Source organism: Antechinus flavipes, chromosome 1, assembly GCF_016432865.1.
Source record: "Antechinus flavipes isolate AdamAnt ecotype Samford, QLD, Australia chromosome 1, AdamAnt_v2, whole genome shotgun sequence".
Lineage (NCBI taxonomy): Eukaryota > Metazoa > Chordata > Mammalia > Dasyuromorphia > Dasyuridae > Antechinus > Antechinus flavipes.
The window spans coordinates 84,094,285-84,117,508 of NC_067398.1; the positions used below are offsets into that span (position 1 = coordinate 84,094,285).

Here is a 23,224-nt window from a genome sequence, read left to right on the forward strand (position 1 = left end):
CAGGAAAGACCCTACCATAACAACAATAACAAAACCCTGTAAACATCTTTTAGGAATGGTCTTTGCCTGGTCACCTTTGAAAGCTTACATAAACATTATTCTTCCACTTGAATTAAAGTAGTGGAACAAATAGTTCCCACATCTGAGGCCAAAATACAAGTTTGATAACGGAAACCTACTTTTCAATATCCATCCTATAGAAAGGAAGACAATCTAAAAGGAGTTCCTCTAATTCCAAAGAAGCATTAGAATCCCCACTTTAGCCTTACTAAAACTATAAGACTTGTCCAAAAACAAATGACTTATTCAGCAGAAGGAACAGAAAAGAATTTGAAATAAAATGACAAAGCAAGAATTAATCCCACCTTAACAAAGAAGAGGAACTGAGCAAAGCAGTAGAACTGAGTTATAAGCAAACTCCAATTGCTTCCCACAGATTGGCATTAAAAATACTTTCCCCTATGGTAGACAGATTAACACCATCTTGGCTAAATAGCTCTGGGGAAGAATAGACAATTTGATTATGCCTCAACACTGAAATTCCAAAGAGACTATAAAACTTAGAAATTTTTTTATCAATGCCTTCCTGGCACTGCCCCAGGTTTCTGGGTCCCTGGTCATATCCTCCTGGGGAGTAAAGCTGACCATATAATCTTTGCTTTGGGAAAGGTTCTACATAATGTTGTCAAATCATTTTTCATGGTGATTATTAGGCCTAGCTTAGTCTGCTGGACCAAGTCATTTTCCCCTAAGTGAATTGTTATCACATTTGGCAAAATCCCTTGCCATACCACTGACTGGATGAGGGGTAATAACTGGTCTCATAGCTTCCCTCTTGTACCAAGCCAGGAGACCCGAGCTTTGCTGGATGCTATCCCTAATTGTGTTCCATATGGCCGGCACCACACTTTTTTCTCAGGTAAAACTACAGTGTGGCCACATACCCAAACTTCAGGGGGATGAACCTGTAGATATGGAATCTCTCCTGAAACAGAAAACAAAAAAAAATTTAATATGCTGATATCCACCAAAAATTCCCATCACCTATTCAAAAGAACTTAAAAGATGACCTTTTACAAGGTCATATAAAAACATCAACTTCCAAAATATCACAGGGCTCTAGAATCATTCAAGAGATGACAGAAAAAGCATCTTATAAGCATCATGAATTCAAACCCCTAAATGGGCAAATAAAGTAGAGAAATATGGAAGTTTCTTAAGATATTAAAAAGCTTCTTGGAGCAAATACAATATCCTGTAATGCCTTTAGGGATGTGATGATGAATACAGAAGTTAAAAAGGGAGGAGGGGAAGATAGTTCCTTTTCTAGAACCCAATATACATCCAAATGTACTCAACTAAAATGCAAGAGTCTTCTCATCCACCCACACAAAATTAAATATCCCTCTGATAAATTATTACTTTGGTCTGAATGTAAGTCACCTCACTAGCCTTAAAAGGAATATATATGTATATGAACACTGAAAAATAATAAAAATTATAGGCTGTATTTATTTTATGATGAAAAACAACAAGACCTACATTCCAACAAGTACAATATATTTTTTAAATGAATTTTACTAAAGAGGGGCATATTAATTTTATTTTTTTATCTCAGCCTTAAGATAATATAATTGGTGATTTTAACATTTACCATGCTGAACTCTCTAAAATATCTAGCCTACCTGATGCATGGTAGAAATGGCACTAAAGTCACTCTCCTTGGAACAAAATTCTTTTGTAACCTACTAATCAGAATTTCCATTATGGTAGGGATATTGTTACTTTGTTCAAATTATTACAAAGTTCCTTAGGGCCCTGAAATAATATATTTTGTAGCTAATATTTAGATTAGAATGGGGAACTCAAACCCACATTCAGTCTGCAGCTTAAGTTAGCCAACAATGCTATGTATGAATTGGATAGGATATACTACCAACACCACTACCATCAATCCTTGCTGAGATACAGAATTTTAATGTAAGGTTACCTCAAGACAACAAAGATGTTTTAAAGCAACAGGAAGGAATTTAGCAAATAGATTTTTTATCTATCAGCTCCAAAGATATAGAATTAGGGTTTACCTTAAGTATGGTTTGTTACCCCAATAAAAGCAAACTGTTCTAGAAATATTAAAATCAAAATCCTGAATTTCAAGCTTTTAAAGAAATTGTGTTGGCCCTTTTTAAAAACTTAGCAATAACCATTTAATCTATATTGGATTACTTGCTATCTAGGGCCCTCTCATCCACCCACACAAAATTAAACACTCCCACCTCTAAAAAACTACTACTTTGGTCTGAATATAAGTCACCTCACTAGCTTTGGGAGGAATATATATATATATAGAGAGAGAGAGAGAGAGAGAGAGAAAGAGAGAAAGAGAAAGAGATAAGAGGTGGGAAAAGGAGGGAAGGAAAAAAATTTAGAGGTTTTGCAAAAATGGATGTTGAAAACTATCATTGTGTATATTCTGAAAAATAAAAAGCTACTATTTTTTTAAATAAAAAATAAAAATTTAGCAATAAAACCTAGCCTTACTGGCAAACAGATGACTCATTTGGACTCCACTCTTCCACACATTCCTTACTATCTGGTAAGAACTGATCTCTCTCAGAGTGCATTAAACTCTCATGTCTCAAATGAACAATTTTTTTTTTCCTTTACCCTCCAACAAAGAGCCAATCTGCCCTAAAGATGACTCTAACACAAGCTAAGTGAGAGGTTTTTCTTTCAAACCCTTCATTTCCCCCAAATAATGGTATCCATTTTCAAAAAGGGCTATTTTCAGCAGGAACCCCTTCTTTAAGACTTTCTAGAGTGAAAAACTTGGAAAAAAAATTACAAGAATTTAAAAATCCAATGATCCCCACATATGCTTAGAGTGTATTTACAGAGAATCAAAATTCTCCCTCTGCTACCACTATCTTCACCCCAGGCTCACCTGATCCCTCCAGCTCCGCTTCATGAGATTCTCTCTAGGCGTGCTGCTCTCCACTCAGCCAAAGCGTCCATTCTCTGGCTTTGCAAGGGTCACCCAGCCCTGGAAGAACATCTCCCATCTTCCCAAATATATTTGTGGTTTAAGCTGGCACAATCTCTATCAGCCATCTTTCCTTGGAACTCATTTCTAAACAGATTATCCAATCACAAGGATGAAACCCAGTATGAATCTTAGTTGAAAATAGCTCTCTCCATTTTCAAAATATCAGCAAATAAATGATTTTTTTTCCAATTATGCTCCACTTGGTTCCTCTATATAACTCTAAAAATGTTTTACCTATATAGAATTTGCAAATATCAAGAGAAAGAAATTTGTATTTAATTTTCCTTAAAGAACAATGTATTCTACAATTATGTTCCTATTCACAGCACAAACTACCCGTTATTAATATCTCACATCAATTATCACAACATACCTACTACTAAAATGTAAACAATTCTGATAGAAATGTAAATGACAGAAAATGTAAAAATGTAAATTAGTTCTGAAAGAACTTAAGGAATATGGACTGCTATGTATTATTCAGATAGATGTTAGTTTTCATCTGATGAAAGTAAATATACTTGGAAGTATTTATTTATTTGTTTGTTTGATTATTTGCTGAGGCAACTGGAGTTAAGTGACTTGTCTAGGGTCACACAGCTAGGACATATTAAGTGTCTGAGGCCAAATTTGAACTCAGGTCCCCCTGACTTCAGGGCTGGTATTCTATCCACTGTACCACCTAGCTGTCACCTACTCAGAAGAATTAAAGTTGGATCAGTAGGAAATCTGGCATCCAAAAAACTGAGGATTAAGAAATATGATTTCACATTACATTTAATACAATCCACTTGACTTGAATAAATAGCCATGGGGCCTTAAAGGCAAATCCATTATGTTGTTCACCACTATTACCTAACATCAGGCACAACACTTCAAATCATTAAGAGGAAATATAGACCCATCTCAATAGCTCTCAAATTTGGTAAAATTAGATTTCAAAGAACATGAAGCTCACAAAAATGTCACAAATGAGATAATGTTTGTGACCAATTCTGAGCTCTCTGGAAAAAAAAAAAAAGTATGAGAGAAATTAAGATATCATCATTTAGAGTTCAAAGGGACCTTAACTTTATCATCATTCACTGAATTCCTTTCCAAATGAGAAAACTGCAGTTTAGGGTGGTGTGTGGTTCTGGGCTTAAATTTTTAAATTGTTTAAGGACTACTTCTACCAGTGAGAGAGGATTTTCTTGCTACTTTCAAACTAAGAAAAAGAATTCCATAACAAAGATAGTATGGACCAAAAGTCTAAAAGGACATAAATTTGTGTAGTAAGTCTTATTCATATATTACAAAATTACTATTTTTGTAGTTTTAGAAATGAAATTTCTTTAACTAGAACATATGAAAATCTGACCCATAATGAATTTTTAAACTCAAAGCTGTAATTTTTTGCCAAATTTGCATCATTGTTCTTACATTCTGAGATTCCTACTATACTATCTTGTCTATTAGAAGCAATATTGTATTAGTAGCTTGCATAAATATATCAATTCTCTTAAAATTGTGTGCATATGTATATTTCCCACGCAAGAAATTTTAAATATATCCTATCGCACATTCAAGCATTTCAACAAAGTTATATCCATGACTCATACCACCAACAATAACTGGTATCTAACAACTTAAAAACTCCAGAGAAATTGCAAAGGTAAAGATGAATATTTGATTCCCCTCTACTCCCTATTTCAAGATTGTCTGAAGAGATAAACAAGGTCTATTTTTCAATCCACACATCAAGTTTGTGGTGTAAAAAATAAATAAATTCTCTGCCCTGGAAAACAATGCAATACATGCCAACAGATAAAGGTGACAAAATAGATTGTTTTTGCTAAACTGCTTTTTTCCCTATTTCTTTAAAAAAATAAAACTTGCTAGAAGGAAATATCTGGAAATAATATGATGTCACAACAAAAGGCATTTGTTAAAAAAATTTTTTAATGAACAAATCAGTATAACAGGAAAAATACATAGGTGATACTAAAATAAGTTCACTATTTTATAAGAATTTTAGGGAAGCCATGTGGTACCCTAGCAAATAGAGACGTAGTGAGGCTAAATACTCTCATTTTCTAAGCTCAATTTCTGAGTTTATTATTAATGAAATAAGGGAATTGAACAAGATAATTCCTAAGATCCCTTCCATCTCTTACAGCCTATGGTATTACATTATCAGAAATAATTCACATACTATAACTAAACAAGTTTATTCCCAAATCAATTTAACTTCATTACCTTTATGTTTCAGTAAAAAAAAACTATAAGAACATAAGAATAATTATTTTAGTTTCCAATTTTGTTGTGAAGCTGCTTGAATTTCCTTCTCCATAACATCCATCTTTTAAAAAAGCAAAGAATATCCACCTAAAATCCTAGTTTCCTTTAACCTGTTGTGGGTCTAGTAATCACAAATGTATCTAAAGTTTTTCATATAATTTCAATCTGTTAACTCTCTTGAAAGGCAATAAAGTACAATGAAAAAGTGCTCTGGTTTTTGAATTCAAAGACAAGTTCAAAACTCAGTTGACTGTATATCATCTGAGGTTATATTTTTAATCTATAAAATAGAGATGTTATCTATAGGACCTATCCTCACAGAGCTATTGATAGGTACTTTCTGAATCTTAAAATGATATATAAATCTGAGTTCTTTTTATTATTGAGGTAGCTAAGTCTATACACTAAGAAATTAAAATCACACACTTGAAAAAATGCTTACTTGAAATGTTTCACCTAAATTCTCATTTGTAAAACAGATGGATATCTGAGGTAATTTTTAAGTTCTCAGGAAAGTATCTGCATAAGTACTATATAAATATTTGCAAAAAGCAAATTATATGTCTACCTCATGTAAACAAAATTAATACATACATTGTTGAATCACAGGTTAATATTACCAGCAAACATGCTTTGTTTTTAAATCATTAGATAAATCTTATTCCTAGCACTCAAAGGAAATATCTGACACAACAGTGCTGCAACACACACTTATTTACGACTGAAATGTTCCCCATCAAACACAAGCATTATGCTTCCCACACTTAATAATCAATACTTAACAATGGTTTCTTACACATACAAGTAAAAACTGATTCCAAATATGTGGGGGGAAAACCTGCAAAGGTATGCAGATACCTTTTATTCAGAGAAGCACATTAAATACCTGGTACAGACAAATGAAACAAAGAAATTACAGGCATTTGTATCACAGTGTAAAGTATTCATTTATTACAACTGCCAAATAAATAAAAACTAAAGACAGTGATTCACACTCTTCATCTAAATAGGAAAAAACAGCTTTATGAAGTAAACAATTGTTGAAATAGAGCGACAATTCAATTTTAACCAGTCTCATCTCCCTTATTACAAAAATAAAAACAAAAAAAGCCCTTCCCATGGTAAAAAGTAAATTTCCACCCTCACAACTAGAAAATCAGCATGCTCTGCTCATTTTCATCCTAGGACAAGAAATCTCAAGTTCTATTAAATGTAATTAAAAGGAATGTTAAGTGCAAATGTATACGTCACAGAGATAAACAAGTTTCAAAATCTTCTGTTTTCTTTTTCTTTCTAGGCAGTGTTCCTTGGTGGGTATTGAATAGTATCTCTTAGAGGAAAAGGCTCGAGACATAAGAAATCAACTTACCTGAGGTCACTTGCAACAGGTTTCCCAGTCTGCACCTCACTGCCTGAACATGAGGGAGGCATGTCAAGGTTCTGAACTCTGAGGATGTGGGCTGGCACCCAAGCATACCACTGACAGTCAACAACTGACTAAAAAACTGGTCCCTTTCAGTTCTTTCTCAATTAGAGAATACAATAGGGAAAGAGCATAAACTTCCAAATCCAATCAAATCACAAACAGAGATTGTGAGCCATTATTACATTTAAAAAAAAAAAAAAAGATTACACTGGTAATTCCTCTCTGCCATATACACAGAGAGGGTATATCATTTATTAAGTGCCCACCAAGCATAAAGCGAGAGGGATAAAAAGAAGGTAAGTTTAAGAAGCTTACATTCTACTGGGGATACATAACTTTATAAAGATTGGGAGGGGAGAAAAAGAATACTACTAAAATCTAATAAGATCACAGAAGAATTTCCTGTAGGAGGTGACATCTGAGTTGATCTTAAAAGAAGACTAAGAATACTGAGGTAGGGGTAAAAAGAAAGTGCATTTCAAGCACAAGGAAAACCTATACAAAAACAAAACAAAACAAAAAAAAAGGAAATAGTAAATTTTCAGGGTCATACAAGTAGGCCAGCTCAATGAAAGGGGAGTATATGAAAAGGAAAAATTGGAAACAAATCAGAAAGATGGGCAAAGCAAGATCACTAAGGTTGGTAAATGTTACTCTTAGGGATAGCAGGAAACCACTGGAAATTCTTGGCGAGTACCACATCAGACCTTTAGTTCAGGAAAATTATTTTGGAAAACTAGAACCGTTTATGTAAAATTATAAAAAAACAAACAATTTTGAAAGACTCAAGGACACTGATTAATGGAATGACCAATCACAAACCCAGAGGACAGATAATGGAGCTGGCTGCCCACCTCCTGACAGGGAGATAACAGATTCACGATGTATAAGGAGAAACTTTTGATCATGGCCTTTATGACAATGTGCTTTGCTTCATTCAGGATATTTGTCACAAGGCTTTTGTTTTTCTTTTTTTCCTCAAGGGGGAAAAATGGATATAGGAAGAGAAAATGTGGGGGTTTTTTTGTTAATTGAAAAAAAATTTTTTTAATATGTTTTGGCAGCTGTATAGATTATGGATTAAAGAGAAGAGAAACTAAAAGCCAGGAAATAAATGAAAAGTAATTACAATACTCTAGGAGAAAATTTAAAGGCCTGAACTAGTAGGTTGGTAGCCATATGAGTGAAGAAAGGGGAAGGATGTTGTAGAGCTATAATAAACTAGGTTTGAAAACTGATTGACTATGATAAAGGTAACAGAGAAGTCAGAGTGACTCTGAGGTAACCAATCTGGGAAATTGGATAGAGAATAGTGCCATCAAGAGAAATAAGTCTGGGAGAAGAAATACATTTAGAGAAGGAAGACAATATATAAATATTGATGGAGAAACCTTAAATGTTTCAAAATTTTCAAGAAAATAACTGAGATATAACAAAAGTCAACCAATCAGCCTTATAAGGTGAATAAATGCATTTGTCTGGTATGAACCAGGACAAAATAATTCTTATAGTAAAATGACTAAAAGTACAAGGAATCTCTTCAGGGATATATTAGCTACAGAAACATTTTCAAAAAGAATGAAAGAGAACTAAGAGAGTAAATCTGATTAATCTAAATAAAAGAAGGAAATGAGACCAATAGGAATCTTGAGCCATGATAGATACCAAAAACCTAACTCTTAAATCTGTATTGTAATGATCAATATCAGGGGGTTTGGTTATAAGGACTAAGAATATGTATAATTTTTGTAGCAATATGAAAATACCAATCACCACAGACGGGGAACCAACTGAGTGTGCTTTGCTTGCCATTATCTCATTAAAAATCAGTCTGTAAAATGAGAAAAATAATTAGCCTGAACTAAGAAACCTAAAAAGCTAAGTGCTAACAAGCTGATTTAAAAATATATAAGGTTCCGCATGATTTTCATCATAAAACTTAAAGATCTTTTTCTTTTTTTTTTTTTTTGTTTTGGTCAAAATGAAAGGGAAAAAAAACTTAAGTCTAAATATAAGGGCATAGAATACATATAAAATACCATTTCATTCTTATTAAACAGAGAAAATACATTAATTAAGACTAGAGTTCTTTCACTTCTACTATCCTGACAAAATATTCTGCTAAAGAAACCATCTCCCATATAAAACTATATTATAAAGCAGTGGTCATCAAAACTATTTGGTATTGGCTAAGAAATAGAGTAGTGGATCAGTGAAATAGGGTAGGTTCACAAGATACAATAGTCAATGACTATAGTAGTTTGAAAAATGCAAAAATTCCAACTTCTGGGATAAGAACTCACTATTTGACAAAAATTGGAAAACAGTATGGCAGCAACTAGGCACTGACCAATACCTAATACCTTATACCAAAATAGGGTCAAAATGGGTTCCTGATTTAAACATTAAAGGTGATATATAAGCAAATTAGAACAAGGGATAGTTTACCTCTCAGATCTGTGGAGAAGGAATTTATGACCAAACTAGAGAACTTTATGAAATTCAAAATGGATAATTTTGATTATACTAAACTTAAATGGTTTTGTATAAACAAAAAGCAAAGATGAAAAGGGAATCAGAAAATTGGGGAAAAAAATGTTACATCCAAGGGTTCTGATAAAGGCCTCAATTCTAAAATATAGAGAGAATTGATCAAATTTATAAGAATGTAAGCCATTCTCCAATTGATAGTCAAAAGTTATGGACAGATAATTTTCAGATGAAGAAATTAAAGCCACTTCTAATTATATGAAAAAATGCTCTAAATCACTATTGATTACAGAAATACAAATTAAGACAACTATGAGGTGTCTTCACACCTCTCAGATTGGCTAGATAACAGGAAAAGCTAATAATAAATGCAGAAAGGGATATGGGAAAACTGGGACACTAATACACTTTTGGTGGAGTTGTGAATGGATCCAACCATTCTGGAGAACAATTTGGAACTATGCCCCAAGGGCAAACTGTGCATCTCTTTGATCCAGCAGTATCACTTCTGGGTCTATCTCCCAAAGAGATCATAAAAAAAATGGAAAACAACCCACATGTGCAAAAAGTTTGTAGCCACCCTTTTTGCAGTGGCAAGGAACTGGAAACTGAGTGGATGCCCATCAGTTGGAGAATGGCCAAATAAGTTATGGCATATGAATATAATGGAATATTATTATTCTATAAGAAATGATCAGCAGGGAAAATGAAAGGATGCCCATCAACTGGAGAATGGTTGAGTAAATTGTGGCATATGAACGTTATGGAATATTATTGTTCTGTAAGGAATGACCAGCAGGATGAATACAGAGAGGACTGGCGAGACTTACATGAACTGATGCTAAGTGAAATGAGCAGAACCAGGAGATCATTATATACCTCAATAACGATACTGTTTGAGGATGTATTCTGATGGAAGTGGATATCTTCGATAAAGAGAGCTTTAATTGATCAAAGATGGACAGAAGCAGCTACACTGTTGGAATCCTTACTAACTGCTAACTAATAAGAGTTGATCTAATCTTACAAGAAGATGTTTTGGGCAGAACCTGAAACAAGGTACTAAGTAGAACTAATTAATACAAGGCTTGTGTTTACACCTTTATTCATTGGAGTTCAATGAGTTCACACCTCCCTTGAAGCTCTTTGGGCCAGAGAGCACTATGGGAGAAAACCCACAATCCCTCTCTTGAAGGAGCATAAATAAAGCTTCAATGGGCCAGTCAAAGAAGTTCTTCAGAGTGAAGAAGCTACAAGTCGAGATTTCACCGGAATGACATGAAGAATGGAGCTGGCTGGAGGCTGAAGAAAGCAGAGGCAGAGGCTGAAGGACCAGACCTTTGGATTTGGCAACATTCGGAGAGAGCTCTTGGAACCAAGCAGAGAGATAGGTCTCTAAGCTAACCGGGCTATATTGGAGATAATAAAAGATCTGAACTTTTATCACCTGGCTGCATTTTGAGAACAAGATCACCACATTTTGGCGCCCGAACAGGGACCGATTCAGATCCATCTGAACTAGATCACAACACTACACCCAAAGAAAGAACACTGGGAAATGAATATAAACTGCTTGCATTTTTGTTTTTCTTCCCGGGTTATTTATGCCTTCTGAATTCAATTCTCCCTGTGCAACAAGAAAACTGTTCGGTTCTGCACACATATATTGTATCTAGGATATACTGTAACCTATTCAACATGTAAAGGACTGCTTGCCATCTGGCGGAGGGGGTGGAGGGAGGGAGGGGAAAAATTGGAACAGAAGTAAATGCAAGGGATAATGCTGTAAAAAATTACTCTGGCATGCGTCCTATCAATAAAAAGTTATTAAAAATAAATAAATAAATATCTATTGCCCCCCCTTCCCCCCCCCCCCAGCAAAAAAAAAAAAAGAAATGACCAGCAGGATGATTTCAGAAAAGTCTGGAGAGACTTACATGAACTGATGTTAAGAGAAGTGAGTAGAACCATAAGAACTTTGTAAACAATAATACACAATAACAACAAGATTATACGATGATCAACTGTGATGGACTTGGCTCTTTTCATAAATGATGTAATTCAGGACAATTCCAACAGATTTGTGTTAAAGAGAGCCATTTGCATCCAGAGACAGACTATGGAGATTGAATGTGGACCACAACAGGGTATTTTCACCTTTGTTGTTGTTGTTTGCTTGCTTTTTTTCCTCTCAGCTTTTTTTCTTTTTTGATCTGATTTTTCTTGTGCAGTATGATAAATGTGGAAATATGTTTAGAAGAACTGTACATGTTTAATCTATATTGAATTACTTGCTGTCTAAGGGAGAAAAGTAACAGGGAGAAAAATACAGAACATAAGGTTTTACAAGGGTAAATGTTGAAAACTATCTTTCTAAGTATTTTGAAAAATAAAAAGCTATTATTAAAAAAAATAAAAGAAATTTCATCTCCCAAATAAAAAATTATTTAGGATTCTCTTAATTTAAATTTAAACAAGAAGTTGCATATATTTCATGAGATAACCAAATATATTTTTCAAAGTACAAATAATTAATTCAATCTTAATGTCTCTTATCACCTGTCTCACTTTTATCTGGAGATACTTTTATCATGTTTCCCCTAAGCAAGCAGAAGATGAGACATTAAGACTAGTGAAACTTTGTTTTGCCCAAGAACTATACCAAAAGAAACAGATCAAAATTAAAAAAAAAAAAAACACAACATTTTTATGCATTGCTTTAGATCAAGTAAGTGCTTGAAGTATGCATTTTTGAATGGTTTTTATAGCCAATTAGCTACGACAAATGTTTTGCCTAACAATTGGTTGACATCTATAGACTAAAAGTGTTTAAAAATGGCAAGCAACCAATAAAGGGATATTGCAATAAATTCAGATATTAACAAATACTACTTGATTTTTCTAAGCTCATCCTAAAAGGACTAAACACAAGATATGTACTCAGGTATCCCTAAAAATGAAGTGCACATATTGTATTGCTTGCCTTTCTTCTTATGTGACATAATACAGCAGAAAGAACAATCTTCTCATTCCAAGTTCCTTGTTCTTTCCACTACAATGCACTCCAATCTAAATGCTATTTTTCACTGTATCTGTGACCACAACTAGGAGAGAGTCTAATTCTAGTCACATTTTCTTTTCTGTGGTATATATTTAACATATTGGATTACTTGCTGTCTAGGAGAGGGGGTAATGGGAAGGGAGGGAAAAAAATCTGGAACATAAGAAATATTGAAATTGCCTATATGTATGTTTTGAAAATAAAAAGCTTTAATTAAAAAAAACAAAAAACACTAGAGAGCAACACACACACACACACACACACACACACACACACACACACAAAACCCACTAAGTTGTCATAGCTGCTACTATTTTAATGATATCCTTCACAATACTAGTTTATTAAAGCCTAAGGAAAACTTAGAATGTTTTCCACTTTGCCACTTGTCAAACACTCCTAAAGCAAGCAAACAGTAATTATTTTCTAACTTTCAAAAAATATCTAATATGTATACTTTTATAGACAACACAAAAATAATACTATGATTATTCTAATTAAATATAATAAAATTTTCCAAAAATCTCCCTTTTTCAAGGCACTTTCATCCTAGGAGCTTCAATGACTTGAAGAAAATATTATTTAAACCTTTCAAATTCAAAGATATTTTCTTTCAATATGTTAACTGTACTCAACGTGTTGAAATTAAATGAACATAAGCAGATAAAGTAGTAGATTGCCACTAGCTTTCTATAAGTGATGAACATAAGAATATCACCTAACACAGTACTTGGAATTATTCTGTTTTTAAAATTTTTCTGAAGGAAGTAGCCAAGATAGACTGAGTGATTGGCTATGCATTTCCATTTTTCTACATTCTTTGCTATTCTAATAGTTGGCTAAAAAGCCAAGAAAAGAAAACTTGATAAAAGTTATTATTCCTTGAAAGCAGATGCCACACAAATATAAAAGATAGTAATCAAATATATAAAGAATGCATTTAGAGGCAGCTAGATGGTGAAGTGGATAGAGTTCCAGCTTTGGAGTCAGAAGAACCTAAGTTCAAATACGATCTAAGACACACTTAAAACCAACTGTACGACCATGAGCCAGTTGCTTAACCCCAAATGTCCCCCACCCAAAGAATACATTTATACAATTGTATGAGAAAAATGAAGTTAACATGGAAATTATTACTACAATTTGGAACTAGTAATTGTAATAGTGGGTAAAGGGATGAAAAAGGAGCTGGTAAGAAAGATCTAAAGACTACTGCCACCTCTCTGTATTATAGGATCCAGTATCCCACTTCTCAAAAGGTCTGAAACGTCAGATCAACTTAAGCAAAAGTGTTCAAATCCTGGGGAAAAAAAGTTCCTTCCACTACATCTCAAAGAGCTATTATTTATAATTATTTACAAATAGAAGACCTCTTTTTAGTAGCCTTTCTGAGAAATCAAATTTATCCCAACTAGTGAATATATAGGATAAAAACTAAGAAAGGGCAAAGACTAATAGAAGTACTCTTACCTCAACAAACCAGATGTTTCTATTGGCTGGTCTGGAGTCTCCTCTCCCAAACAGAACAGAAAAGATGACACCTCTCTCGTGGACATAATGAGAGGTATGTAATACCCTACTTTTTTCTACTACAATTTCTCTTTTTTAATGAGTTTCATTAATTTCACAACTAGATGTCAATTACTTTAGGAATAGATTCTGAACCATTTTGTGCATGGTTTTCTTCAGCAATTTGAAAAAACCTACGGACCTCTTCTCAGAATGCTTTTCAAATGAGAAATTAATTATATTAAACACAATTAACAAAATATTTTAAAATAAAATTCATCGATTCCAGGATAAGAACCTCCTACTTTAGGGAATAAAACCTATAGTATGCAAGAATCTTTCTTTTACATCTCATGGACTTTCATAACCATTGCTTCAATCAAGTGATAATTTTATCCCTCTCTTATGAATCATCAATTCTCAACTAGAGAAAGCTGCATGGTCTCCACACGGTTTTGCCATCTAAGTTTCTGTAACCTAAAGAAAGCTAAAAGATGCTTTTCATTTGCAGGCACTGTTATTGTCCCAAAGAAAAACAGATGCAAGCATAGTCTTACAATTATGTAAATTTACAAAGATATAAATTTCAACTATTAAATTTCTCAGAACATTTGTCTAATTCAAGATACAAAAGAGCTAGCCAATCTTTGCAGTGACCTTAGATTAAGACTCAATCTTTTCAAGGCTTGGCATTTATTTTTAAGATTTAGTTTATTAGTAACAACAACTAACCACTCCTAAGTGACAATATGATGATTTCTTTACAAATATTGCCAATTCAAGAGAGAATGAGATGAACATATAAAGTTAAAAAAAAAATCAACACTACATCTTGAACTTTCAACACTGAAAGTAACAAGACTAAAGTCAGAGTGAGAGAAAACAAAGCAGTGGAAATGAAATACAAAATTAACTATTCTGCTATGTCTGCCAAAACAAATGCTCCTAAGTCTGTTAGGTCAACACTTTAAGAATCAAAATACATTTTCAGAACCAAGAGAGCTGCTCAAGAAATTCCCATGCAGTTCTGTTATTCTTTCAAAAATAATGAAAAATGTTTTTCCTTAGTTGTCCCCAAATATCAAGAATGTTTAAAGCATGGAAAGTTATTACATGTGAGAAACTAGTTTGGGAGGGAGATAACTTTAGGGTACAAATCTCTTTTTGACATTCAATGAAGGTAAAAGGGATAATTTTATTTTCACTCAAAGGGAATTCTAAGGTTTCCAAATTTAAAAACTAGAATAAAGGTTTTGAAATTATATCAGAGAAATTTTCTTTGCTGGTAACCTGTCTGAAATCCAAATTGATACATAAAATTATTCAACATTTTTACAATCACAATGCCATTTTTTCCTTGTAATACAACTTCACCTACAGATACAGGTATTCCTTTGGTATCCAGGAATTCAGGCTGCAAGGTAAGTTTCTGTGAAGCAAATTTGTTTTTCCCAATGACTTATATAACAAAATTAGATTTACTAAATATAAAATCTAATAAACTGAACTCAAAACATTTTACAAGAATAAACCTGATGGTCAGGCCAAGGATATGTTTTAGTACTAAAAGTGCTTTTTGTAGCATTTCCCCTCACTTTCATCCCCCCCTTTAAATACAAATCCTTTTTCAAATTTCTCCCATGAGGGATTAACAGACACCATATGCCAGAACTAGCTTTCTTTCATTCTCTGCCTAGATATTCACTATGTCTAATAACATTAGATTGTAGTATCAGATGTTTCTAATGTTTGGTGCCTTCTGACACAAGATATTCAATATGAAAATTCCTCAATTATAAACTATGAGTTAAATAAATTGAATTAATGCTTTTTTAAAAAAATAATTATGCAAATTCCAAGTTCTGTCAAATGATTACATTTAAAAGTAAACACACCTATAAAGTTAGATTGAAAAAAAAAAAAAGCCTCTCTGTCACTATAGAGTCCTGTAATATTAGTCATCAAGGTAATGGAAGTCTAGGATGACTAAACTAAAATCTATTTAACCCAGCTCACTTGACATTTGACATTTTTATGTCTTCATTACAAAAAAGATATTACCCAATTTTAATCATTTTTGGTACACTAAAGATTATCATGATAAATTTTAGTTCAATTTATAGGCATTTGACATCTTGAAAGAAAAAAAAGCTTCATGTATATATGTGTGTATATATATATATATATGTGTGTGTGTGTGTGTATGTGTGTGTATTTTTATATATATAGTGATTACTAAGATATGGGATTGTACAAAGATCTGTAATTCATAAAATGAAACACTAGTTTTTAAAAATCTCCCTGGAAAGCTGGAACCATATCTTGATGTAGCTTAATAAAGATTCTTATACAGCAAACTAATCTTTTGAGAAGCAGTAAATAATTATATTATTCTTTGAAACTTATTAATAAAATTAGGTATTTACAAGTTCAATGAAGTATATGCTTCCTGTAGACAAACTTTTTAAAAAAGTCATACCTACTCTGTTATAATATCATGTTCTAAGGTTTAGATAACTTAAACTGCATTAATTGTCATCAAAGACAAATATTTGCAATACTGAATTTATATTTTACTCTCAGAATCTCATCAGACATGAATGATGCACGAGTAATTCAAGGATAGACAATTCTTTTGGGAGCAAAGAAGCCCCACTACAACTAAACCAGACTGATATTTGAGGGAATACACCATATAAACCACTAGTGGTTCTGGTCATAGTATTTGTGATTTCTTGAAAGGGATAAATAAATTAGAATACTGAGGAGGAGGAGTACAGTCAAGGATTTTCATATGGCAAAGCACAAGTGCACACAGAAAAAACCCTCACCTGAGCTATAATCTTTTAGCTGCAAGTCTTTCACAGGAATCCCATCAGAAGTCCGAAAAGCATTAAGAATCTGCAAAAAAACAAAACAAAACAAAACAAAAAAAACCATGGAGATGAATAAAATCATGATGATGATTTATCCAACAAATATCCAAAGGATATGAACAAAGTTCTTTAAAGAAGAACTGCAAACCATTAACAACTACTTTACAATTTTTCTAAATCACTGTCAATAGACTCCTAGAATCTCTAGAGATGAGACAAAACGTTGGAGTCCATCACCCTCATTTGATATAAGAGCTGGGGCTCAAGAGATTACTTGATCTGTCCAATCTCACAAAGACAGTGACTGAGGCAGGTATTCCAGATTCCAAGACCAAACTATGATGGCTGTGAAAATCAAAACAATTTGACATTTTACCATGTATCAAGAAAATTAGCAAAATTAAGGAAAGATGGAAATAATCACTATTGGACACAGCAGAAGACAGATATATTAATATTCTCCTTTTGAAGTTATGGATTAGTTCCACCATTTTTGAAAACAATTTAGAATTTTACTAAGGAAGTGATTAAAATGTCCATACCCTTTAACCCTGAAATATTCCTGTTAGGCAAATATATATCAGAAAGGCAAATACACCAAAGTATCAATAGCAGGATTTTACATGAAAGCACAGAATTACAAACAAAGTATATGTACAATCAGCTGGGGAATGCTATACAATTTATGGCATATAAATATAATGCAATATTATTGTGCCATAAAAAGCAACGAATATGAAGAATTCAGAGGAATAGGAAAATTTACATGGACTGATAAAGAGTGAATTAAATAAAAACAGGAGTAAAATAAAGATGGAGCACAATAATGTAAATGAAAAAAATAAAACAAAACTGACTTATTTAATTATAATGACCAAATCTGAGCATGTAAAAGAGTTGAGAAAATGCACCTCCTGATTTCTGGCCAAGATAGCAAACTATCAAAAGTTTGCACCAACTAAAGATGATAAAGAAATCCAATGAGAAACTAAATAAAGGGACTTCTTTTATACCAGAACTATAAAGTCAGCCCACACGCAATAGAAAAAGGGTCCAACTGATGCAAATGTAGGGTAGTCTATGAATATCACCACAGATGGATCAAAGAAACATATATATGGAGTACAAAGCTCTTTATCTGGAAGACTAAACAGAGGACTTCTCTGAGAAAGACCTGGGATGTTTCAGAAAGCTGGAGGGTAAGTAAGGAAAGTGTCAGATACTGAAAGTGAGCAGTGCTCAGAGAAATACAGCTTAGGTTAAAGGACTATGAGGTCCCTCTATTATGTGATGCCTGACAGGGCCCTGAAGTACCAACATTCTCAAATAAAAGATCTAAAGAGACGATTACAAAAAGAAGGGACTGAATATGGACCATAACTTAGTATTTTCATCTTTTTTGTCGTTTGCTTGCTTTTTTTTCTTTCTCATTTTGTTCTCCTTTTTGATCTGATTTTTTCTGTGTAGGATGATTAATGTGGAAATTATATATATAGAAAAATTACACAGGTTTAACATATAGTAGATTACTTGCTTTCTGAAGAGGGGGTAAGGGAAGGGAGGGAAAAAAACTTTGGAACATAAGATTTTGCAAGGGTGAATGTTGAAAACTACCTTTGCATATATTTTGAAAATAAAGCGCTATTATTAAAAAAAACAAAAACAAAAACAAACAACTTTTAAAAATCTATCCTCTCCATGAAAAAAAGAGGGGTTGGGAGGGAAGGAGGTTAACTAACCCCAGGAGCTAGAAATCAGCACAGGAACTCAGGAGACCTAAGAGAAAACTAAGTAGCGGCAACTACTTCACCCAAAAACAGCAGAGGGGGAGAGGCACAAACCCCCAGCTCAGAAACTAAGGCTGAAGGAGTGAATAAATTAAAGAAAACCCTGAACAATATCAAAAGTTATTGCAAGTCTAAAAGTGCTCCAAAAGGAGAAAAATTCCATGACTACAAGCAAAAGCACAAAGAAGAAAAAAGAATCTTCTAGAGATCTTAACGTGAAAACCCAGAAGAAATGAAGCAAGAGATTAAAAATGAAAAACTCAAAAATCCAAAAGAAGAATTGGAAGGAAACAAAATACAAAGGAGGATGTGGTAAACCCAAGAAATGTAATCCCTGAAAACTAAACCAGATCAATAGCACCCTGACACAAAAAGAAACAAAATCAAATGACAGGGGGAAAAAAATACAAGAAAATATAAGATATCTGACAAAAAACAATTGCTCTAGAAAACATGTCAATGAGATAATTTTTAAAACATTGAGCTCTATGAAAACTAGGGTTGAAAAACATTTTTTTAAAAAACTAGAAACCATATTTCAAGAAATCACAAATCCAAATAACCCAGAACCATTAGAACAAGGGAGCAAAATGAAGGTAGAAAGGATACACCAATTCTCTTCTGAAAAAAGTTCCAAAGAAAAGTCCCAAAAAGGCCACAGTCAAAATCCAAAACTCTCATATCAAAAAAATAAATAAATAAATACTGCCAACAAGAAAGGAGCCATTCAAGGATCACAAATGACCTGACAGTTTCAACTATAAACAAGAAGAGATCTTGGAATATAATATTCCAAAAGTCAAAGAGATAGGCTTACAACCAAGAATAACTCTGAAAAGCTGAATACAATCCAAGTGGGAGAAAAAGAACCCATAATGGAACAGAAATCTTTCAAGCATTTCTACTGAAAAAATTGAAGCTAAGTAGGAAATCTGAAATAAAAAAAAATTGAGAGAAATAGAATGGCAAATTTATTAGAACTAGGAGATAAATTATTTAAAAGAATGTTTTTTAAAATATTTAAGCATCCTTAATATATGACATTAAATTTTCCTTTCAAAACTAAAATCAAAAATTACTTTCTAGTGATTTTTAAAAAATACATACAGAAGTGTCTCTTCTGAAATTATTTTTAAAATGTGGTTGATGTTTAATATCATTTACAATTATCTCTCCTAAAAGATAAATGGTATAGACACTTCTCAAAGAAAGAAATTCAAACTATCAAAATATATTTAAAAATGCTCCAAATCACAAATAGAGAAAAAAAAATTAAAACAACTTTGAAGTTATGCTTTATACCCACCAGACTAACAAAAGTAGAAAAGGATACTTGGAGACGCTAGGGAAAGATAGAAGAATACATTTTTGGTGTAACTGTGAACTGTTCTAGCTATTCCCAAAGATAATTTGGAATTATACCCAAACAATTATTAAATTGTGCAAACTCTTTTGACTCAGCAATACCACTAATAGGCCTATACGCACAAGAGAGTTTAAAAAAAAAAAAAAAAAAAAGGAAACTGACCTTTTGCACCCACACAAAAATGTATAGTGGCAATTTTTATAATGACAAAACTAAACATGATAGGCATGCCCATCAAGGGAGAAAAAAATAAAAAAATTTTATGGTATATCAAAGTCACAGAATGCTACTAAATCCTAAGAAATGACAAAAGAAATGTTCAGAGAATCTAGAAAGATTTGTGTGAAGTGATACTGAGTGGAGACAATAGAAACCAAGGAACAATTTATATAACAGCAACACTGTAAAGAAACACAATGAAGAGCTAAGAACTCTGATCAATGCTATGACCCACCACCATTCAAGACTAGGGATGAAACATGCTACCCACCTGACAGTGAGGTGATGAATTCAAGGTACAGATGAGTTATTTTCAGACATGGCCAATATAGGTATTTGTTTTGACTAACTGTATATTTGATACATGACTTTGGATAATTTCAGCTGGAGGGGGAGGGAGAGAAGGCCTTGCTGTAAAGTTACCAAAATTAAGGGGAAAAAGAAGTTACTGAAGCATTTAAAAAGTACAGAGAAAACAAAAGAAGGTCAGAAGGAAAAGCAGAGCAGGACAACTTTGATAATACACTGAATTTGTTTGATAACTGGAGAAGCAAGTTGTATGTCATTCTTATCCATACCTGCATAAGCACCCTTTTTAATGTTCTGCTTTGCTCATCTTACTTGGTGTTTAAGTTTAGAAAAAAAAAAAGTATGTACTACTAAGAAATAAAAATTTCTTAAATATATTTTACTAGAATTTTGTAACAACCTGAAAAATCTTCCATCAGTTCTGTTCTCAGAAATAAGACTCTTATTGAATCTAGGATATACTGCAACATATCTAACATATATAGGACTGCTTGCCATCTAGGGAAGGGGAAAAATCGGAACAGAAGTGAGTGCAAGGGATAATGTTGTAAAAAAAAAATTACCCTGGCATGGATTCTGTCAATGTAAAGTAATTATAAAATAAAATAAATAAATAAATGAGACTCTTATCTTTGGCTGTCAAAGATAAAGGCTTATAATAAGAGAATACTGGGAAAATATATGACAGAAATCAACTAATCATCTCCATACTACACACTGTATATAAAGTAGCCTATGCATATGTAATCTTGCCTACTGTCTTCATGAGTATTTAGTGTCTTTGAGATGATTAGGCAACATGTTTAGATGAATTACAATCTTCATCCGTCCATAACAGCAGAAGCATCACCTTAATTAAAAGTATAACCAAGGGCATAAGCTAAACAAGTAAAAAAAAAAATCCATCTCATAAAAGTTAAATTTCTATGCAAAATAGGGTATAGAATTATAAAAAAAACTATCCTCATTGGAAAAAAAGTTATCAAATATATCTAGTACAATGAGAAAACAGGGAAAAAAAAGCAAAGCAAAAGAAATCATTTCTCTTTTTTAAGTCATGTCACAAAAGCCAAAAGTTACAAGCTAACAGTCCATCTGATCCAACCATTAGGCAGAGCAATTTGAAATTATGCCTGAAAGAATATATAACCAAACATCCATTTGATCCTTTTATCCACTGCTGGGTCTATATCCCAAAGAGATCATAAAAAAGGAAAAAGGACTTTTCTTTAGAAAAATATTTACAGCATTCTTTTTGTGTTGACAAAGAATTGGAAACTGAGGAGATACTCATCAATTAAAGAATGGCTGAACAAGTTGGGGTATATGAATTGTGCTATTAGAAGTGATGAACAGACTTCAGAAAAACCTGAAAAGACTGATGCAAAGTGAAGTGAGCAGAACCAAAAGAACACTGTTTTTTAACAGCAATACTGTATGATGATCAGCTATGAATGACTTAGCTATTCTCAGCAATACAATAAACCAAGACAATTTCAAAAAACTCAAGAGGAAAAATGTCATTCATACCCAGAAAAAGAACTGATGGAATCTGAATGCAGATAGAAGCATCCTATTTTTACTTTACTTTTTTCCAGAGTTGTAAATTAGTATAACTACTCCAGAGAGGAATCTGGAATTAAGCAAAATGAAGACAAAAATTTCCATATACCATTGTATTCCACTATTAAGCATATATTCAAAGGAGTATATATTCTTGTGTGTGTGTGTGTGTGTGTGTGTGTGTGTGTGTATACTCTTTGAGTATATACTCAAACGAAGACATTTATAAAAAGAAAAGCTCTATATATGCTAAAATATTTATAGCAGCACTTTTTATGGTAGTACCAAAAATCCAAAAGCAAGCTGTCTTATTGATTTGAAAATGCCTAAACAGTAGAGCACCAATATAAAAGACTATTATTAAACTAAGAAATGAATATATCAACCTTATGAAAATAGGGGAAAAAAGCATTAAAAGATTTATATTTACTGATGCAAAATAAACAAAATGGAAAACAATCTACACAATGACAACAATAATGTAAATGGAAAGAATACCATGAAACAAAAGAAAATGAATGTTGCAGACATTAAAAAAAAAAAGATTAGTTCCAAAGAAGAGTTATTAGAAGCTAATTCCCCCTATTAGAAGACAGCACAGGAAGGAGGAAGAGAATGACCCCAGGTACAGAATATTGCACATAATGTCAGATTTTTTTTCAATGTATTGTTGACTTTTATGAATCTTTTCTCTTCATCTTTATCTTTAAAAAAAATTTGATATAAGATATGATTTGCTGGGATAGGAGAAAGGGAAAAAAGAAGGGAAATCTCAGTAACACAGGAACAAAAGATATGCATAAAATATATTAATAAATAAAAGTCATGTCACCCAACAGCCTGTCTTGATACTGTAATACTGTACAGTATTGATACTGCAATATTCTAGAGATAGACAATAGCAACTTTTCAGTTACATTTTTCAATGTTAATACCAAAGACAGATACATACATACATACATACATATGCGCGCGCGTGTACACACACACACACACACACACACACACACACACTTATATTTATGGCACATAAACAGTAAGACAAATAGAAATGGCTACCTCCCATTTCACATTTCTAAATGAAAAAAGCAATGATTCTTGAATCGGAAGGCCTAGATTCAAATTCCAGTCCTCCAACTGGATGCCTCTCAAACATCTTAAGCTCAACATGTCCAACTGAACTCATTACTTTTTCCTCTAAAACCTTCCTCTCTTCCAAATTTTCCCACTTTATCTCACTCCACATATCCAATCAGTTACTAAATCCTACTGATTCTACTTTCATAAACTCT

General features: G+C 32.9%; 1 protein-coding gene across 2 annotated transcripts in view; it reads right to left on the reverse strand.

Annotated features, from left to right (window-relative positions):
• The window catches only part of RBM6 (RNA binding motif protein 6), a 107,696-nt gene that overhangs the window by 71,718 nt on the left and 12,754 nt on the right, over positions 1-23,224 (reverse strand). The window contains exon 5 of one of the 2 annotated variants that reach the window (XM_051986227.1): positions 16,644-16,713. The exons of the other annotated variant lie outside the window; for it this stretch is intronic. Within the exon in view, the coding sequence (XP_051842187.1) occupies positions 16,644-16,713 (70 nt within the window). The remainder of the gene's footprint in view (positions 1-16,643; positions 16,714-23,224) is intronic. 2 annotated transcript variants of the gene reach the window in all.